Genomic DNA, 20,584 nt, shown 5'->3' with positions numbered 1-20,584 from the left:
GAGTGTGTTTTCTGTTTCTAAATCAGTAATGTTTCTGAGTCAAGGAAATATGATTAATCTACTCAGAGGTACTTGGTTTCTCTGTTCCTCCTTGTTGCTGAGCACAAAATAAGTTCCTCACATTTCTAATGCTGATAGGGAAGAGAATAACAAGATATGGGGTTGGTGGAAGTCTCATCCAGGTGCTCAGCAGCTGAGACCTGTACTGCTTGCCTCTCATTCGAGGCTGAGAGCTGTTTAGTGGCAGAGAGAAGGCCATAGCTCTCCTGAGCCTGCTGCATCTTTTGCAGAGTAAAGATGATAATATCACCCACTTCACTCTGGGCTGTGGGGGTATCATGTTCGGAAGTATTTTATAAAGTAGATATCAATATTAAGATATTTGCTGTTTAATTGGCTATATTTCCTTTGAACCTTTATCCTTTGGTGGGGTTTACTGTATATTAGACTTTTAATATAGTTCCACAAATCTCTCTGTTCTTTGCCATTAAATTGTATAATTTGGTTTATCTTAGTATCACAGGAACTGAATTAGTTCCGGCTATAAATGGCAAATTTAAAACTAGTGACTTTCCCCCAATTATCAAGGAAATTTGGCTTCTTCTGTAAGATGGAAGCTATAGATTTAATTAGAAATGTCCGTATTTCTTGGAGTGTGTCAGTGTGAAGCACACACATGCTCCCCTTCACGTAGCCCTGGATTAATGCTAGAGACTCCACCTAGGGCCTTGCTAGGTAAGGGCCCTACTGTCGAGCCACACGCCCGTCCTAGAATACATACTTTAGCAGTATGATATCAGCTCAAAAGGAAGACTAGCTGAAAGATTGCGTCATTTTGAGATGTTTATGTTTAGTCTTTAGAAACTTGGGAAACGATGTTGGACTCCAGGTTCCTGTGTAATTAACTGCAGGCTGTGCTCTGAAAGTGTTCTAGAGGAGGCATGTTTTGTTCTGCTCTGCTGAGCAGAATGCATGTAGTCATTCAGCCGTTTGCTTTGTGCAAAAATCACACACGCAGTCAAGAAAGCAAAATGCCTCTATCATGTAGCACTTACAGACAGGTTATCACTGCCTCTGGGAGTCCAGAGATTTAGAGCTAATCTCTGTCTCCTCCCCTACCCTAGTTCCTAGTGGGATTTGCGTATTTTCTCATTGCCACTTTTACCAACATGTCTGAGTTTTCCATCCAAGTCCTTGTGAGTTCTGACAGACTCCTTTGGCAGCTGCTGCCTCCAGCTCTCAAGGCACAGTGTGTGCTGTCTTTGTGTGTTCTCCTTTTCCCTGCCACAGTGCACTGCGGGCAGATCAGAATTTTATCTGCTGTGACTTGGTGTTTTCACCCATGTGGCTGGTAATGTAAGCATTCTTTCCTTTCTTTGTTTCAAATTTTAGGGACACGGCGGGCCAGGAAAGATTCCGAACCATTACAACAGCATACTATAGAGGAGCCATGGTGAGTGTGTTTTGGGGGTTCTGACCCTTCAGGGGAAAATAAAACAGGGGTATTCATTGCCTGTCTATGGTTATGAAGCTAGAGCCCAGGACCACTGCATTCAGCATTGCCGGTTTGGTCCTAGAAACCTGATGGGACAAATGAGGGAATGAAGACAAGCCAGACATACAGACACACATACAGAAAAGCTGGGAGTGGTAGCCCTTGCTCACTTTGATGGAGCAGCACTTACACACAACATCCAGAGAGTTGATTATGGACAGAAGTGTGGGGCTAGCTTGTCTCGGTAGGAGATCTCATTAGGGGCGCAGTTCTGGTAGTAAACATCTGGATGAGGAAGCTGCAGTCTCCATCCCTGCTTCCTGGACTCTCAGTCAACATTCACATAGAGACCAGAGAAAGGCTTTGCCAGGTCCTGATCCTGACCTGGGGACAGCTTGCCCATTTCCTGAGCCTGATCCAGGATAGGCTTTGCTAATTCCCATGAGTCCAAGGCATTGGTGTCTTTATCAATAATATCCATTCAGCCAGGACTTCATCTGATCCTTATAAGCTCTCCTCCCTGGATAGTAAACTGAAGGAAAACACATTTTTTTAAATGTAAAACCAAGAGATTTTTAAAAACTGTATTTGGTTCTTAGTAGTTATATTTTGCTATTGGTCTTTGTAATAAGTAATTAGGCCATTAGCTCTTAGTTATTCTAGAACTCTACATTCAGCTAAGGTATTTTTACATTTTTGTCATCATTTTTCTTTTTTGTAAGCACTTGAGACCAGTCTTAGAAGGTCCCAGTCCTGAGACTAGGTTTTCCTGTTCCCTTTTGTCCCTCAGCACTATGTCACTCTGCGTTCTCTCCAGCCTTGCTACCTGGTCTTGCAAGTGGTTCATCTCTCTGGAGTCTTCTTGACTGACTAGGAGTGGCTGAGTGATTGATAACTCTAGAGGACCTTGGCTGCCAGGCCCTTCTTGGCTACTCCTGGCCATGTCCTTCTTGTCATAGTTCATTGCATGGCAATCTTCTGTCCTTACATGCTTCTCAAATGCATTCGCAGTGCCTGTTGGCTCTCGGCAGGACTTATGTGCTACTGGGAGCACAGTGGTGGACAAGAAACTCAGAATCAGAGACATGTGAGCTATTCCTGGGCTGTCAGGCCCACGTTAGACCTTCAATGCTAGCTTTTAGGTCTGAGTCTAGGTATGTGGCTTAGTGGTAGAATGTGTGTCTAACATTCCTGTTGTCAAATCTCTAGCATCAAAAACCAAATAAATTAAGTAGGCATAAACCAAGTCCAAGTTTGAGCCTTGAATTTTGATGAAAGCTGCTATGGTCTGACAGTGTTTGAAAGCTAAAGCTCATGGGGCCCTTGGAGGTTGTAGGGTATAGCTACTGTGACTCGAGTAGTCATGGGAGTGATAGGGTAACAGAGTTGAAAGGTACATGGCTATCCTTTGCATCCAGCAAGATGAGACCAAGGTCCACAGGTCCTTCTGCTATCATACTGTCATTCCTCCTCCCCCACTTCCCCTTGTCCACCGTTAGTTGAATATCAGTAACTTCTTCCTTCCACACAAGATTGAGGATTCCTTTTAATGCATACCACTAGCCACTTAATGTGTTCTCCACACTCGGCCTGGTGATACTTAATTAGGGTTTCTAAACACTTAACACAAACTTGCCAGAACAGATAACTTTAAGGTTGTAAAGAGTTTTCATTATCATACAGACAGTGGTTGCTGTGCTCTTATTTTGCTTAGATTGGAATCAGAAAGAAAGGACTTCCTGTGGGTTCCGGGGAAGATGAAAAAGAACATTTTAACAGCTTAAGTTTGGTATAGTCCAGGAGTAACTTTGATTAGAAGTATTTGAGACACACTAGTGTTTCTGTTGGCTAGTGTTTTCTACTCTGGGGCTAGGCGGTCAGCCCCCATGTTCCCTTTCCCTTGAGAGTAGGCAGGAACACTCCCTGGGGGCCGGCATCTCCCTTGGCTGTTTAGCTCTGTCTGGTTGATGGTGTGAAGAAATGGGCCAGTGGGATGTGTTACTGAATTTAGTCTCAAGGATGAGCTGGCATTCTCATGTTCCTACCGCCTCGTCTTCCTTCCTATGACTTCATACGGTTACAATCGTTGCTATGCAGGATAGAATCGTGCTTCCATTCTGCAGGTAGGGACCTTGCTTTACTTTTCTCTTTCATCTTGCTGTGTACAGTGTTATTCCTGACATAGTAGGTGCTCAGAGAAATACGTGCTGACAGTGTGAATTGGTGGAAACCTCTCCAGGAAATGCTGTTCTGTCGAGGTCTTGGATCTGTCAGGCTGTCTGTGTCTGTGAGCTGTAGGGCTATTGTGTTTGCATGGAGAGTGCTGGTCCCAGCAAGTGGTGGTCATGACAAGCTCCTGTTGGTTGGATCAGGCACGTGACTTTCTTCTGGAGTCTGCCACTATGTAGATGTCTTGGTTTCATTTTTTTTAAACATGTCAGCAACTTTACAGGCTTTTCCATGTTCCTACTTCCTTTACAATAAACCTTGATTGGACAGTTAGGCTGCAAGGGAAGAAGGCCGTAGCATTAAATCATTGTTATTTCTCATAGACCAACAACCTTTTCTGAATTCTTAGGCAACAGTTCCCACTGTAGACTATACTAGATCCATAAAGTTTAACTGGTATGCTTAATTTTTATTTCTAGCAGGTCCATATTAATTTTATAAACACAGGAAATAGTGAAATGGCTTTTGCTGTTGAACTCAAAGAGGCAAGTTAGTAATAGCTGCTGTTTGTTGAGTCCAAGTTTCGTCCTGGGGTCTGGGTTAGGTAGTTTACAGATAGCATCTCAGTAGCTCCTCAGAACAGCCTCATCTTAGAGACAGAGAAAGCTAAAATACTGCCTTCCAGGGTCTCCCTACTCATGACATAGTATCACCTGAGCTAGAAGCTTCTAGCCTGAGTGCCTCTGCCCCTCACACCACGCTGTGCTCCTAAGGGAGGGGACATCTGAGGCAGACAGGGCACGTGAATGATAGAACTTGATTAATTAGCCCAGAGGATAATAGCACTGTAGAGATTACTTGATTCATTTGAACTGTAGATAGTCAGCTAAATACTCTGTAGCAGTAATTATTGTTACTTGTTTTTTTTATTATGATAAATTATAAGAAGGATAAAACTTAAATACTTTTTCATTTTAAAATGTGTACTTTTCCACTTTAAAAATTTCTTCTAAATTTTAAAAATTTGAAAAAATTTTTACAGTTTATAGCTGAAGTGAAATGTGCATTTGAGGCAAAGAGGAGTGGGCCTGAGGAGACACGGGCTTGTCATTTAAACAATAGCACGCCGTTACTCCCAGCATTTATGAGTCATAGGCAGGCAAAGGTCTCTGTGAGTTGGAGGCCAGCCTGGTTTATATAGGAAGTTCAGGTCAGCCAAGGCTATAGTGAGACTCTGTCCCAAGAAAGGAAGGAAGGAAGGAAGGAAGAAAGGAAGAAAGGAAGAAAAGAAGGAAGAAAACAAGCCAACAATATTTTTCCCCTGGCTGTTAAAAAGTGGATTTAAGTAGTATTTTAAAAAGCTTTAAGAATTCCAATAAATTATCCCAAATCGTACTACCATAAAAGATAATTTTTTGTTGTTGTTTGTTTTATTTTGTTGTTTTGTTTTGTTTTGTTTTGTTGAGCCAGGGTTTCTCTCTGTAGCCATGGCTGTAATGGAACTCACTCTGTAAACCAGGCTGGCCTCAAACTCAGAAATCCGCCTGCCTCTGCCTTCTAAGTGCTGGGATTAAAGGTGTGCGCCACCATAGCCCAGCTGAGTGATAACTTAATGTTTTTTATTTCCTGGCTTTTTTTGTCTATGTTTTATGTGACTTGTATGTATTTGGGCAGTTGGAAGCCAGCTTGTGCAGGACTTGGTTGATGAATTTAATCTCAGAACGGTGGGAGTGAAAGGGTGTATTGCAAAGTTTGAACGTCGAATGATCACTGTGCCTTACGGAGAAGAGGCTTTAGGAGGTTCAGAGTAAAAGCAGGAAGCAGGAAGCCTGGCTCAGCAGCTCCAGGAAAGCTAACTGAGGAGAATCTAATATGCTAGTGCGTGGAAAGAGGGCAGGCTCTGCAAACACTGAGTCACGGCATCTCCAGGACCGGGGACTAGCTATGAGAGGAACATCCAGGTGTGGACACGGCTGCCTGGTTTTATTGCCCTTCACCACAAGACAGTAGAGGAAAAGCAGAAGACTTGGGAGGGACTTAAACTCTTCTGTTTTACTTCTGAGAATTTGTGGTGACTATAGGAAATCCCTAACAGCTGGTGTCTAGACAGTGTTCACTAAAGGATATCTGGTCCTGTTTGCCTGTTTAAACCCATCTTGTCCCTCTTCCCAATAGATCTGTGCACCTTGCTAAGCTTTCTGTGAGTCAATTGAGTGGACCTTCCCTGGACCTTCAATACAGAAAGCTATTCATCCTCCATCCCCTTTTTCTGGCCATGTGGGAGGTACCATGGGCTCTTTCGTCACCAGTTCTAGCCCCTTGCCAGATTAACTCTCCTCGGTCTTCATGCCTTGGCTGTACTTATTTTCTCAGAGAAACTGCCCTTCGCTGCTTGACCCACTTCTCCAGATACGAATTTGTCCCCTGTGTTGTAGTTCAAAGTCCCCCATGCTGCTTTGTAGCAGTTGTCTAGTTAATTGTGTATTGGCCTGTTTTCCTTGCTAGCTGTTAATGAAAAGAAGAGATCTTGGTTTTCCTGTTCACTGCTTATAATACCTAGTTAAGTATAGTATTTGGCACACAGTAGATACTTAACTAATTCCTGGGAGTTGGTAGGGTTTTTTTTTTTTTTTTTAAAGTGGAATCTGTGTATGTGTGAATATTTTAAATAAAGTTTTACTATGTAGCTCACACTAGCCTGAACTTCTTCTCTGCTTCCTGGGCGTTAGGATTTCAAACGTGCACACAGTCAGTATCTCTGTCTCTCCTTCTATCTACTCTCTTCCAGTGCTGGAGATCAAGCCTGGCTCCTCACCCACGCTAGGCACGCCCTCTACCCCTGGACCACCAGCCCGCTCCACGTTGCTGAATGGGCTGATACTTAGTATCACTTAGTACTAAGTAGCACTTAGTACTGAAAGTTCTGGAGAATGTTCTGGAGATGCCGTGACTCAGTGTTTCCAGTGCCTGACCTCTTCTCATGCACTAGCGTGTTTGATTCTCCTCAGTTTGCTTTCCTGGAGCTGATGCCCTGGTCTTCAGCTGTCTTCCTGTCTTCCTCCTTAACCTCCTCCAGTCTCTGTTCTGTAAGGGCTTCCATGATCGGCTCACATGGTATTGTTTGGATACTTAACAGAGAGGTAGGGAATCTGTAAAACCAGGATGCAATGCCTTTAATTAACCCATGTACTAAATGCATTATAGTTTCATGGTTTATTGATGTTAAACAAATGGTAGCATTGTGATTAGCCTGTATGAAAGAAAAAAATCTACACCAGTATGGTCTCAGCCGTTGTAGGAGGAGTAAGAGCAATTATTTCCATTTGTAATAAGCAAGTGCGCCCTGGAAATGCCCCTCTCAGCAGTCACCATCCCTGTCTGTCTCAGCTATAATCGCCTGAGGTCAGGTAGAAAGAGCGGCTCACATCCCCACAATCGCTACTTCACTCAAGTTAACCGGGAAGACGTTAACAGTTCATAGATACAGTGAAGTTATTTGGTTTTGCCTCTATATTTTTCAAACTTATTATGAATTTCTCTTTAAAGACCAAAATAGACAAAAAGAGAGGCAGGTAGGCATGTCCTGCGTTGGGAGCTGTTAGTATATAAAGTATGACATAAAACCTTTTCTTTTTTCCTCCCACAGGGAATTATGCTGGTCTATGATATCACCAACGAAAAATCTTTTGACAATATTAAAAATTGGATAAGAAACATTGAAGAGGTATGTGTGGAAGGAAGGGGCAATGCTGGCCTGCTGAGGACATGTAGCAGGCGGCTGTTGCCTTCTCCAGGAGGCGGCTGGGCTGCTGAGGAAGAGAATGGGCAGGAGAGGCCCAGCCATTTCCTGCGGGGAGGGGAGCACCTAGATCCCCAATGGTGCCGGGTGGACGGCCATCTATAGACCATGGTTAGAGGAGCATTTTCATATTTAAACTCAGGTCAGAGCTCAGATACAACATAACCCAGGTCTCCGTTTGGTACCTGAGGAAACAGGCAAGGAAGAAGAGACTTGCCAGTGTCCATATAGCTTTTAAGACAGCCACAGCTAAGATGTCTGATTTCTGGCTGTTTCACCAGAAGAAATAACTATATTTCTGCAACTTTTTTTTTTTTGCCTTTCTAACATTTTATCCTCCTTAGATATTTGAAAATTGGGTTAGTTCTTGGATAGTTGGGTTTTTTTGTTTGTTTGTTTGTTTGTTTTTTAAACCTCCACAGCATTTCAGAAAAAAAAACCCAACTGGCATGTTTTGTGAAACTGTATGATGTGGCAGGAGGGTACCTTATGGGGCCTATGCTGAGGCATCCCCCTGACAGGCCTAGTATAAAACGAAGTTTATTTGGGAGACATGAGAGGGAGTAGAGGCAGAGAAAGAGAGGGAACAGAGAAGGACAGAGAGAGAGGAAAAAGGAGAGAAGAGGCTGGCCTGGAACAAGGGGTGGGAGTGGGGAGGCACTAGAAAGAAAGGCCAGAGAGAGAAAGAGAGAGGAGTCAGAGAGGCCAAATGGTCCTTTTATGGCAAGCCAGGCTGTTACCTGGCTGTTGCTAGGTAACGTTGGATGAAGCCTAGAAGAAATGTTAACGTTCTAACACTGACTAGGAAATAACACATTTGAATGAGCCCATCCCTAGTTGATCTTTTTAAATAGTCCAGAACCCAGGTTACTTTCTCTACTGGATGACTCAGTACTTCAGTGGTGTTTTTTTGTGGGGTTCTTTTTTGTCTTTGACTAGAATTATTGTTTGGTAAGTTTGACTGTTAGATAACCATAAGATATATTTATTGTATGAGTTCTGAGAATGAGTGTAAGCTTTGGGGGAAATGTTCGCATGGGCCCCATGAAGGCTCTTAGCTGAAGTAATTCTCCTTTCTATCTTTAAACTGTTCTCTGATTGTACCTTGGGTTGAATGAAGGATAGTCTTGTCACACGGCCCGTTTCTGACAGGTTAGGATTTCCCGTTGAATTGCTGTGGTCTTTCTAAGACTGTTGTTTTAAGGCACTGTTTTTACTCTGCAGCACGCCTCTTCAGATGTTGAAAGAATGATCCTGGGTAACAAATGTGATATGAACGACAAAAGACAAGTGTCAAAAGAAAGGGGGGAGAAGGTAAGTTTGAACCCCATGGATAGAGGATGGGACCTACTCCCATTCTTAGTAAATACCTGTTTTAATCCTTTAAGAACTAACTACCAAACAACCGTGAGAAGTAGTCTATACTTGAACAGTGGGAATTAGTATTCAAATCAACACTGTTTACACCATCCGGTCATGACTCACCCCTAAAGAATCTGCTGGGAGATACAGATTGGCCTTTCTTAAGATCCCTGCAGCTTTGAGTTCAGGCTCTTTCTTTTAGATCTGTGTGAAAAGCCCAGCTTCGAAGTTAAGATAATTCAGTTTCTGAAAAAAAAAATATACTAGGGTAGGTGAAATTTCAACCACGGTCACTTTCTAGTTTGTTGTTTTTCCGAAGAGTTTAGTACAGGTTAGCTGCCGCGTATAAGGGTAATATTTACAGGCACTGTCTGCCTTGAGTCTCTAGAGCAAAGATTACTTTTTATGCATTTTAACTCCCTTGGTATTTTCTCAATTGTTAAGAAGGTTTCCCTTTTAAGTCTGGAACTTTTCTCCAGCGATAGGTGCAAAATGTGTTTTGTTTTTCAGACTATCAACTTTCTCTTAAAAACCTACATTTAATTTGAGTAGTGTTATTTGGATGTGGACTCTGAGAATAGATGGAAATATAAAAAGAGTTCATATTTGTCATCATTACTAATAGATTAGTTCTCTGCCAGTGAACGGAGCCAATTCAGAACAGACTAGATTGTATTAAAGGCAGGCTTGTTGGGAAGCTGCTCTCAGTCAGTGAGTTCACTGGGCTCAGAGGCCAGATGAGGGGTGGGAGTGGGATGGAGCAGTAAGAGAAAGAGAGAAGGGATATGTGCATAGAAAGAAGTGGAGAAGAGAAAGAAGAAGGAAGGGAGAGAGGGAGGGACAGAGGAAGGGGAGAGAGAGAAAGAAAAAGGTGGGGACAGGGAGAGGGAGGGAGAGAGCCTGTGCAAAATGTCTGGATTATATAGGGAAGAGTCTCTGGGGGAAGGGTGGTACACCCTCTGGGCTGGAAAGTTCAGGGTTGGGGGCAGAGTTCCCCAGTAGGAACTGAGGGATGCTGGGAGAACCTAGAGGCCTGGTCTGCTTTGATATGTAAAATATGCACCTCAGTCCCTGTGGGGGGTCCTTCACAGAGCATTTTCAGAGAAGGGAAGAGGGTGGTTCCATTGGAGAGCTCTGCTCTCAGACACTAGATAGAGGAGTAAATGAATCCAGGCCGTAACTAAGGGTGACACTCCATCTGGTGGTTCTTCTTGTGTGTTTTCAAGACCCACAAGTGCAACAGCACAAATTTCTAACAAAATATTTTACGTCGATGCTGTGTCATTTTTAGACTAAGTTAAATTATAAAATGTAAAACACGGTACAAGAAAACAAAAAATTGAAACCTATAGGAGTTCGGGCATAGACTCTTGAAAAATGTAAAATCTAAGTGCTTCGTACGTCAGAGCCGCTTTCTCTAAATTTGATTTTCTGTTTGTCTTTCAGTTAGCAATTGACTATGGGATTAAATTTTTGGAGACAAGTGCCAAATCAAGTACAAATGTAGAAGAGGTAAGGACTGTGGGTACCTGGGAGGCCCTGGGTCCTTCTGTGCCCTGGGCTTTTGCATGGGCTCTGCAGGCCCCCAGGGCCTTCTGTGCCCTGGGCTTTTACATGGGCTCTGTTCTCTGGACTGAAGCTTGCAGCTTCCACATGGTTTATGTCATGATTCTCGGGAGAGAGGAGATACAAGTTCACGTTAAGTTCAGAGCAGCCCTTTGCTTGGGAGGTTGGGAATGCAGACTCCAGTGTCCTCTGTCATTTGTCGTCACCCTGCGCTAGTCTGTGGCCGACAAGCTGAGTCACTGGAGGTAAGCTGCTGTCTGTCTCCTGAATGCGTCCCCGTTGTGTACACATGTGAAATAGATTGGGCGCTGTAATGCATTTAGTGGATCTAAGACAGTGTTTTCATAGATTAGTCTTAATAAATTTCCATTACGTTAACCACTGAAGCCAGATTATCTGGGGGCTGGCAAGATGGCTCAGAGGGTGAAAGATCTTGCAGGGTCCTTGAGTTTGAGCTCTGGGGTCCATGTCCTCTGACTCCCATGTTTGTGCTATGGCAACAATACTCATACACACAAGCATAATAAGGAAAGAAGATGTAATCATTTTAAAAGGTCATCTAAGCTTTTATAAGAGGAGATGAAAAGTATACTTTATGATCAATTTTAAAACTACACAGAGTACCATCGGTATTTCTACTCTGTAAAGAAAACCTGTTGTAGAAAACTCGGGAGATGGTCTGTTTTCTTAGCGTCTATGGAGTAGGAAGTGGGACTGTGCCTGCCGATCCTGGTGGCGTTCTGACTGAGCTTCCGGGTCTTAGACTCTTCACCCTTCCCTCTTACCAAGACTGAATGGCCTTAGTAGTCACTGGAAACTGCCGCAGCTTTTCTTTCTTTAAAATAACCAGCACTCATGTTTTAGGTTGGCTAGTGAGTGTTGAGAAACAGAAAACTGCCACTGATTTATTTTCATAGATATGGATAAAAAGAAAACAAAAAAAGAAAAGTGAGTTTCCTTCTACTATAGAAGAATTCCTTGCACCAAAAGAGGGACAATTTTTTTGTGCCAGCCCCTCCACACCCCAGTCATGGCCTCAAAAATAAATTCATACCTCTGTGGGAACAAAGTAAAAATAATGACAGATTCTTTTTTTAAGTTACTAATTTGGATTTTTTTGACCTTCTTTAAACTAATTTCCACAGGTTGAGGGTTTGGAATAGGGTTTAGCTGAGTTTTAAGAACCATCAGTTTTGAAGTATTAAGACATGGAAGAGTCTGCATATTTAGGTGATCCTCAGATGAGGTCAGAAAGAAAAGGTAGAGGTATTTGTGAAGATAGCTGTAGAGCTATAGTTTAATACATAATTATTCATTCACTTCTTAAGTAGATTTTAGCATCATGCTAGATAGTCTTACGTCATCTTGACACAAGCTAAAGTCATCTGAGGAGACCTCAGTTAATAAATGCCTCTATAAGATCAGGTCTGTAAAGCATTTTGTTAACTAGTGATTGATGGAGATGTGTTTTATAAGACCAAGGATATGTTTTGTAGAATGTGGTATGGTTCATGTAGGGGTGGGTACCTCAGTGGACCCATGCTACCCTCCCCCGCCCGGGTACCAGCCATAGGATGGACAGGTGTAGTATAAAACAGAGTTTATTGGGGATATGGGAAGGGGAGTTGGGAAGGGAGTAGAAGCAGAAAAAGAAGGGGGGAAGAGAGAGAAGGAGAAGAGGCTGGCCAGGAACACATGGAGGGGGAAGGGAAGACGGGAAAAGGGGTCAGAGAGAGAAGAGAGACCAAAGAGTCCCTTTTATAGCAGGCCAGGCTTACCTGGCTTTTGCCAGGTAGCTGTTAGGCAGAGCCTAGAAGGAATGCTAATACAGCCCACTGTGGGTGGTACCTTCCCTAGGTTGGTAGTCCTGGGTTTTTATAAGAAAGTAGGCTGAGCAAGCCATGGGGAGCAAGCCCTAAGCAGCACTCTTCCATGGCCTCTGCATTAGCTCCTGCCTCTAAGTTCCTGCCCTGACTTCCCTTTGATGATGGACTGTGACATGGAAACATAAGCTGAATAAACCCTTTCCTCCCCAAGTTGCTTTTGTCATGGTGTTTTATTAGAGCAATAGTAACCTTAACTAAGACAAACATCTGGGCTAGAGGTTGAACCCTTTCCCTATAGGAAAAAGATGGTTTAGAGAAGAGTCCCCGCCTGCCCTGCTCTTGGTGTATTGAGGAAGCTACCTATAACTGAAAAAGCAAACAGCATGGACATGCTAAGATTTTAATTATACTTTTTTTTCAATTAAAAATCCTGAAGTGGTCTATTGACAAATAAATAATAAAAATTCTATATTTCTGTTTTGAAATATAACTATTAACAATATTTTTTTGTTTTACCTTTAGGCATTTTTTACACTTGCACGGGATATAATGACAAAACTCAACAGAAAAATGGTTTGTACCACTTAAAGTTTTTATTTCCATGATACAGCCTTTAGTTTGGCACTCAACAGAATGGGCAACCTGATTATAATCTGCTCACCATAAACTTACTTGTTTTTTAGACTTTCATATGATTGCACCGTGGTTCTAATTTCTATGGCTTTACAGTTGTTTCTGCATCACATCTGTCCCAGCTCTTTCCTCTGGCTTCTTAAGGGGTAGTTAATTGAATTTTTATCAGAATAGTAAAAATAATAATGGCAGATATTGCTTTTTTTTATAAGATTATCTAGTTCACTTTTCATAAGTTGGCTTCAATTTGAAACTGTCAGTGATGAATCTTTAGAACATCCTGAAGTTGGTTTTAACATGGGTCCTGATGAAAATGATCTTCCTTCTATTAACAGTTCTTCCTCCTCAAAGTGGGTCGTCTACTGTGTTAGCCCTGTCTCCGTCACTATCTTTGAGACTCTTCAGGCCATGGCTGAAATTGCTCTGAACTAGATATAGGAGCAGTCTACCTAACCCACGATTAAAACAGTAGTGCTAGCTAGCCTCTGAATGCTTTTCTCTTTTTAATCCACCACATGCAGAGAAGACCCTGCTGAGCCTTCACTAATTCCCCTTCTGAGAGAACTTTCCAGTGTGCACCAGTGAGAGGGTGGTAGCTTGTGTCCCCACTCTGCTTTTCCTTTATAGGTAATTGGGGTCAGACCATGAAATCTTGGTTTCCTTAGCAACTTTACACTCTGTTTTTCAGAATGACAGCAATTCATCAGGAGCAGGTGGGCCAGTGAAAATAACAGAAAGCCGGTCTAAGAAGACCAGTTTCTTCCGCTGTTCTCTGCTTTGATGAACTCCTCATTTCTGAGAGACTGCAGAATACCTAGAGGGCCCTTCCCTGCCTCTCTGAAAGCACAGGCTACCCAGCCTCAGAGTCACCTCGCCTGGCTGCTGTGGAGAGCACCCTGGAACTCTAACCTCTCAACACAGACCACCAAGTGGATTCCAGCCCTGTGGCCTAGCAAAAGAGTGGGCTCCTTTCTTTAAAAATGGAAGCAATGATGTGGAGACACACATAGGACCTAACTGGTTTTTCCTTGTTTTACTGCCTGTCCTGGAAGCTGCTGTCTTTCTTTGCACATGCGTGTCAGCCTTTCCCTGGTACAGCGCAATCTTAGACTCTTGACTGAGCACTTTAGTGGCATAAAGTTCTAGACTTGTATATTTGGGGATGCTTAAAGACAGCAGAGCATTAAACGGAGGTCAACCTGCTAGAAGTAAAGGATGGTTGGTCTGGGTCATGTGGCCAAAAGTTCTTCTGTTGGTAGCATTTATTGAAGGGCTTTGATTCGTAGTATCCTAAAAATCATTAACTTTGATAAATGCTTAAATTTTATACAGATGCCCATCTATCCAGAGGCCATAGCATTGTCATCTTTTCTGGGGTCCTTCAGTCATGCTCACCCCTGAGTAGTTGTGTCCCCTTTAAGTTGGCTGCCCTGCCTCCTCTGTGGAAACAGCCTCTGGAAAGCACTGCAGCCTCAGCTCGAGGGTTCTGTTTGCTGTCCCTTCTCCTGTGTGACTGGCTGTCATTACTTACGTATCTAAAACCCGTAGTTTATACAAGCCCTGCTGTCTGCCTGTGTGCTTCATGAGCAGTGATCTTACGTAGGTAGAGATGTGGTCATCACGGCTTTCTGTCCGAATTCACCTGTGGTCTTGTCATGTTAGAATATGTAGTACATTCTTTCCGAGTTTTACCCATTAGCTTATATTACCCTGTTCTTAACCAGAATCCCCACCTGTGAGAGTTAACAAAGGTTAGATTTAGATTTTAGTTTGTAGAAAACAGACATACACAGAGAGAGATTAAACATGTTGCTGTAACTTTAAAAGACAGCTGTTAGTAATGCTGAAAGAAATGGTATTTTTGTTCTATTTGGGGTTTAAAAAAATAAAAGTAATTAGACCTAGCACATCCTCCAGAAATCTTGTCTTTTCATTAGAGCACATGTGATTCAGGTCTCAGCTTTCAAATAGCCATCGCTATGTGTCTAAGACCCAGCCCTGTGTGTTTAGGTTTGTCATTAGAGAAGGGGTGTGGCCATCCAGGCCAAAGCTCACCCAAGGCTCCACTGCCTTTCTCAGCAAATGCTGGTTCTGTCGTTTCTTCTGTGGCTGAAACCACCACACTGGGGACAGGGAGGGTATTTAGTGTTACCTTTTGTGCCAACTACAGACCATAATGTCACTACTGTCCTAACACAGAGGGCTTAAAAACAGGCGACAGTGGCAGTCACTCCCCTCTCTTGTGCTGTACGTTAAGATGGACATGGGTAACTGGTTACACAGACAATTTTGCCTCAGATTAAGACCTGGGATTTCAGTGCTTGAACCAGGCAGGCCTTCCCATCTGTGGGAAAGCTCAGCGCATCCCAGTGGCTACAGGTGTACCATAGTTATTTTTGGTGGATATACTGACTTTACTGTTGACAAACTTCAGCCTCTTCTTCTTTTTCCCTAGTTACCTATCTGCTTAAAATCACACATTACTACCCCCGTGCAAGCAGTGCACACACTGAGAACTGATTACAAGTCTAACATCGTGAAATTAAATACCTTTTGAAAAGAACCAGTATTTTCTTAGAAATGTCTTATCACTACTTTTCTGGAAAAAAAAAAAGTTCAGGCGGTTTCATTGGTCACAAAGTACTTTGCAAAAAGCACAGGTTACTGTGCAAAAATTACACCACATACGAATGTAATTCTCTTCGTGTTTACCTCTGACTGTTTGGTGTCTTAACACTTCGGTTTCTATCTCAGGGGTTGTCTGCAAACCAAAACTGACATGTTCCATGGTCAGCTTCTTCTTTGCTTTGCTTTTGATAATTTCACTCTTCTCGTGTCTTTTGTGGGTTAATAACTAGTCTCCATGAACTTCCCTTTGAAAGAGCCTATAAATGTTAGGTAAGTCTAAAAGTGCTCTTTGAAGCAGCAGCAATTGGGGAGTATATCCTTGTTATATAGAAATACGTTGTCCTTGCTATTTTCTTACATTTAACTTTGCTAAATTGTATATAATTTGAACTCAGACCATAGGAAATTCACTTTCTGCATGGTAGAAACAACCCAATAAATAATCTACTTTGCTTAATAATGTACATACAGTGCATTATTTTTTCTATTTGTAGATGAATTTAGTGGCAGATAATTGTCTGTTCCCTGCTGAGACTGAAGATATCAGGGTGTGTGAGTGAGTGTGTGTGTGTGTGTGTGTGTGTGTGTGTGTGTGTACATTTCTGTGGTCTTCTGGATAGGGTACCTAGAGATTTTTGCAGCAGTATTAGTGGTTCAGTGGCTGCACTTTATGATTGTGCTAATTTTTGACGATTGGACTCGAAATTTTCATCTAGATCCTGATGGTATCAGACAGTAAATTGTACTGTAACTAAGTAGCACGTGAATCAGTTGATTGTAAACTGTTCCGCCAGGAACTTACTCTAGCCTCTTGTACTTCAGGCGGGTGGTAACAGAGCCATCTACTTGTGCGTCAGTTGCTGCCACAGGCCTTCTTCCTATTCATGTCGACATTTTATGCAGTCTTTGTTATACATTTCCTGAAGACTATGCTCTTTACTTTGAAGGACTATTTTTTTTTTAAATTATACCTCACTTAGCTAACTAATATTCTAATAACCAGTAGAAAACAGTGAGCCCGCCTCTAAGCATCCAACACATTTAGGCTGCATGTTTTGTTCTGTCTTGTTTTGAACTGGAGGAAAAGAGAAATGCTTTCAAATAAGGCATGCATGTCAATACTTAGTGGCATACAAAAATATTACTTTCCTGTCCACCTATTAATGAATTTAGTTGTGCAATATAACAGATTGTTCTGCTGTTTATGAGTAAGAAATAATTGTAACTGCATTTTTAGTCTCCAAATACTGAGAATCTATTATGGCTTATAAAGTGTTTTCCTATGAGCAGTAAAAGAACAAGTTAGGCAGACTTTCTTCTCAAGCTTATGACTTGGATTCTTTTATAAGTATAGTTCTTAATCTTTAAGGATGAGATTCTAAGCCTAGAATTTTAAAACCACATTTCATTACGGTAGTTTACTGATCTCAAATTTTCTACAATTCGATTTTTTTAGACTTAAGAACAGCTAAACAAAACCTTCCTTTGTCTTTCTCATCACATCCAGTGGCAGAGAGGACTGTCTGAGAATGAAGTCCCGTGATTCAGAAGGAATCATAGCAGGTCAGGATTTACTAATAAAAGTTATGACTGTCATGTTCATTAGAAGGAAACTAAATGACTGAGTGCATAAATGAAGGTCAGCAAGCGTTTGTTTTAAGGATTTTCCAGATTTTACTTTGTATCTTGAAGTGTGTGCCATATGCCGAGAACTAACAGGACTCCGTGTTTCATCTTTGTACCTTTTTTTTTTTTTAAAGTGGACTTATGGTCGTTTATTCCTGTGGCCTTACGGATGGGTTTGTCTTGACTATTTGCAACTGATGCTGCAGTTGCTTTAGTGCAAAATGCCATGAACTGTCTGACTAAAGTCATGCCCCACCATGGGGACTGTGGAGTTTCTTCATAGACTTCTACTTGTGTGCTTACACATAGTTTATTTTGCTTCAGTGGCTTACTGTGGAAAGCTCCTGTGGAAAGCTCCTGTGGGTAGTATAGACCTGCCCTGCCGCTAATCTGTGGAAGCCAGTTCATTAACTGTACTGATACTGATATTGTGTTTTTTAAAAATAAATTTTATTCCAGGTGAACTTTTTTTTATAATAATGTTCATCTAAAATAAAAAATTACATGATGAAAAATGTGTATGACTCTTAAGTGGATTGTACATTGGAATATATATATATATGGATTTTGAACCATATTTTAATTGGTCTATGTTCATTTTTCATGATAGTGAGTTTCATGAGAACATTTTAATGTAAGTTTATAAGGTCTGTCGAGCATGTTTCCTCCCTGTACTCGTTAGCTTTCCCATCTCTTCCTTCCCTCTTCCATTTGTCCCCTTTATTCCCTTAGACAGATGTCATATGAATGCATACACAAGTTTTAAGTATCAATACAAACTCTAGGACTCATAAATGAGGGGAACACCTGATATTTATCTAAGACCGATTTAATTCTCTTAATACAAACACATTTAGTTATATTTATTTTCTTGCAAATAACGATGCTCTCTGGCTGAATAAAAACATGTATATGTGCCACATTTTCTTTCTCCGTTCCTCTGTAGTTGGACACCTAGGTTGGTTTCGCTGATTCAGCTACTGTGCATAGTCCTGCAGTAACATTGATCTGCGACTGTCTCTGTGATATGGCGACTTGGAGTTCTTCAGGCAGCTGGGTCATGTGGAATATCTAATTTAAAGTTCTTGAGGAGTCTCCACACTAACTTCCATACTTGGCATCCCCACCAACAACAGTGTCTGAGAGTCTCCTGCCAGCATATGTACTTGTTTCTTTTCTTCCTTTTTTTAAAAAAGATGGTCTCACTGTGTACTCCTGGCTAGCCTTGCACAGTACTTCAGACTTAGAGAGATCCCCTTACCTTCTAAGACACAAGTGCCGGAATTAAAAAAGTGTGAACCCTTGATTTTGTTTTTTTATATCTAAGTCTGCCATTCAGACTAGGGTGAGATAATATCTCAACATAGTTTATTTTTCCTCCCAAAGATTCACGGTTATTAAGGGCAAGACAGACTACTGAGAGCCCCTCAGTGTCTAGGAGCCTAACATTAACATATGATTGGGAATAGGGTTTCCACAACCTGGGACCGCTTGCAAGTGTGGCTTTCAGCTCTACCAGGCTCGATTTGGGCCTGAATATAACCTGAGTAATAGGGATAGTTGCAGTAGGGCTTGCCTGCGTGAGTGACATGGCCCTCAGAGTCAGTATGTTTTCAATTTCTCACCTCAGAGGTCCTTGTCTAGTGAAGTCACCCACTCAGTGATGTACACCTCTGTATTAGGGTTTTCTAGAGTAAATAGTTCATAGAATATCTATCTATCTCTCTCTATCTATCTATCTAGCTATCTAGCTATCTTATCTAGCTATCTATCTTATCTATCTATCCATATATATGAGATAAACATATACATTCATATGTATATACAATATATACAAATGTATATGGGATTTATTGAAATAGGCTAATCTGACAATGGCTGACTGTGAAGGAAAGTCTAAGAATCCAGTAGTTGCTCAGTTCCACAAGGCTAGATGTCTCAGCTGGTCTTCAGTATATGCTGGAATCCTAAAGAAGCAGGCTCCAACACCAGCGAAGGTGTGGAGTATGCCAGAAAGGCAAAGGCAAGTGAGCAAAGAGCAAAGGTTTCCTTCCATGTCCTTAGATAGGCTTCCAGCAGAAAATATGGCCCACATTAAAATTAGGTCTTTCCAACTCAAGATCTGAATCAAACATATGTGTTTTCTCACCTCAAAGGGTCAGACTAGAAGTGGATTTACAAAGGTAAAAAAAAAAAAAAAAAAAAAAAAAAAGTCTCTCACAGGTATGCCTTCCATTTCTGGATTGCAATTCGTTCCGGATGTAGTCAAGCTGACAACCAAAGACAGGCACCACAACCTCCTTGCCGCACTTTGGGTCCTCTACACTGTCTGAGGAACTTTTCTGGCAAGGAGTTATAGAGGTGATCCCTGAAAGTCTCAGTGCAGGTCTCCTTTGCCTCTCCTTGATAACTAGTGAGACTGAATAGTTATCTGTTCAGATGTTCATGGGGTGTTTGTATCTCATGTTTTGAGAAGACTTAATGTCTTTGGCCCATTTATTGACTGGGTCGTTCTGAGTTCCTATTTAACATTTTGTGTTCTAAATTTTATCTTTGCATAGTATAGATACTGTCTTCCATAACTATGGCTGCCAAAGAGCCTTCGTCTCCCCCATTGATGGTTTCCTTTGTTGGAATCACACATTTAAAACATGTTTTTTCAGATTTTCTAAGTGTGTGATTTGAACCATGGTAGGTTTGTGAAATTTTAGCAAACTTCACACCTCAGCCTGATGTGTTTAAAGACAAAATGGCAAGACCCTCTGCTTGTTCATAGTCAGACTACACCGCAGTTTTCCTGTCGTTGAGTCCCCAGCTCATCCTGCCTTCCTCAGTCCTTGCAAAGTTGGTTTCTCCTGTTGTGTTCTCACTGGTAAATAACGCTTTGATGACAGCAGGCTTGTTGCTATCCCACTGTTTGCTGTACCTGTTCCTCTCTCAGGTGTCCATCTTTCCCAGTCTTCTCAAAATTATTTCACACTTTAACCAACCTATTTCCTTAAGGTCTCCCAGGGGAAAATAGCAGCAGTTCTAAAGCATTTAGCTGCCCGTCTCTGATTTACTCATCCTCATTCTGTCCTCTAGTGACAGAGGCATTTTCCTACCCTGGTTCTTGCCTTGCCTCCAAATTCATCTTAGTACCCTATCTTGCTTTCAGAGAATTCAGAGCTCATGTCGTCAAACCCATCCTGTCCATCCCTTTCCCCTCCACATCTAAGCATGGTGGCCCTCCTGCCATTGTCCCATGGCTTTCACAGGACTCTTCCTACTGGAATTAAGCTTTTAAAAAGACTTTTCCAGGAGTCAGTGTGGTGGTAGATATCTGTATAATCCCAACATGTAGATTAAATGGATCTCAAGTTTGAGGCCAGGCAGTTCTGTAAGTAAGGTTGTTAGGGTCCAAAACTCCAAAACAACCCAAGCAGGCAAAGCAAGATTTTTATTTGAATTGAACAACAAAACCTGACCAGTCAGGGACGA

The 20,584-nt window shown here is 41.9% G+C and overlaps 1 protein-coding gene across 1 annotated transcript in view; it reads left to right on the top strand.

The window, feature by feature from the left end:
- The window catches only part of Rab8b (RAB8B, member RAS oncogene family), a 69,333-nt gene extending 51,714 nt beyond the window's left edge, over positions 1-17,619 (top strand). Inside the window, exons 3-8 of the mRNA XM_028781454.1 lie at positions 1,393-1,453; positions 7,311-7,388; positions 8,688-8,777; positions 10,272-10,337; positions 12,740-12,790; positions 13,539-17,619. Of these exons, the coding sequence (XP_028637287.1) occupies positions 1,393-1,453; positions 7,311-7,388; positions 8,688-8,777; positions 10,272-10,337; positions 12,740-12,790; positions 13,539-13,631 (439 nt within the window). The 3' untranslated portion in view covers positions 13,632-17,619. The remainder of the gene's footprint in view (positions 1-1,392; positions 1,454-7,310; positions 7,389-8,687; positions 8,778-10,271; positions 10,338-12,739; positions 12,791-13,538) is intronic.
- Positions 17,620-20,584: the final 2,965 nt, after the last annotated feature.

Source organism: Grammomys surdaster, unplaced genomic scaffold (assembly GCF_004785775.1).
Source record: "Grammomys surdaster isolate TR1022 unplaced genomic scaffold, NIH_TR_1.0 437, whole genome shotgun sequence".
In the NCBI taxonomy this organism is placed as follows: Eukaryota; Metazoa; Chordata; class Mammalia; order Rodentia; family Muridae; genus Grammomys; species Grammomys surdaster.
The sequence above is the reverse complement of the archived record's forward strand: the minus strand, read 5'-3'. Positions and strand labels throughout refer to the sequence as shown.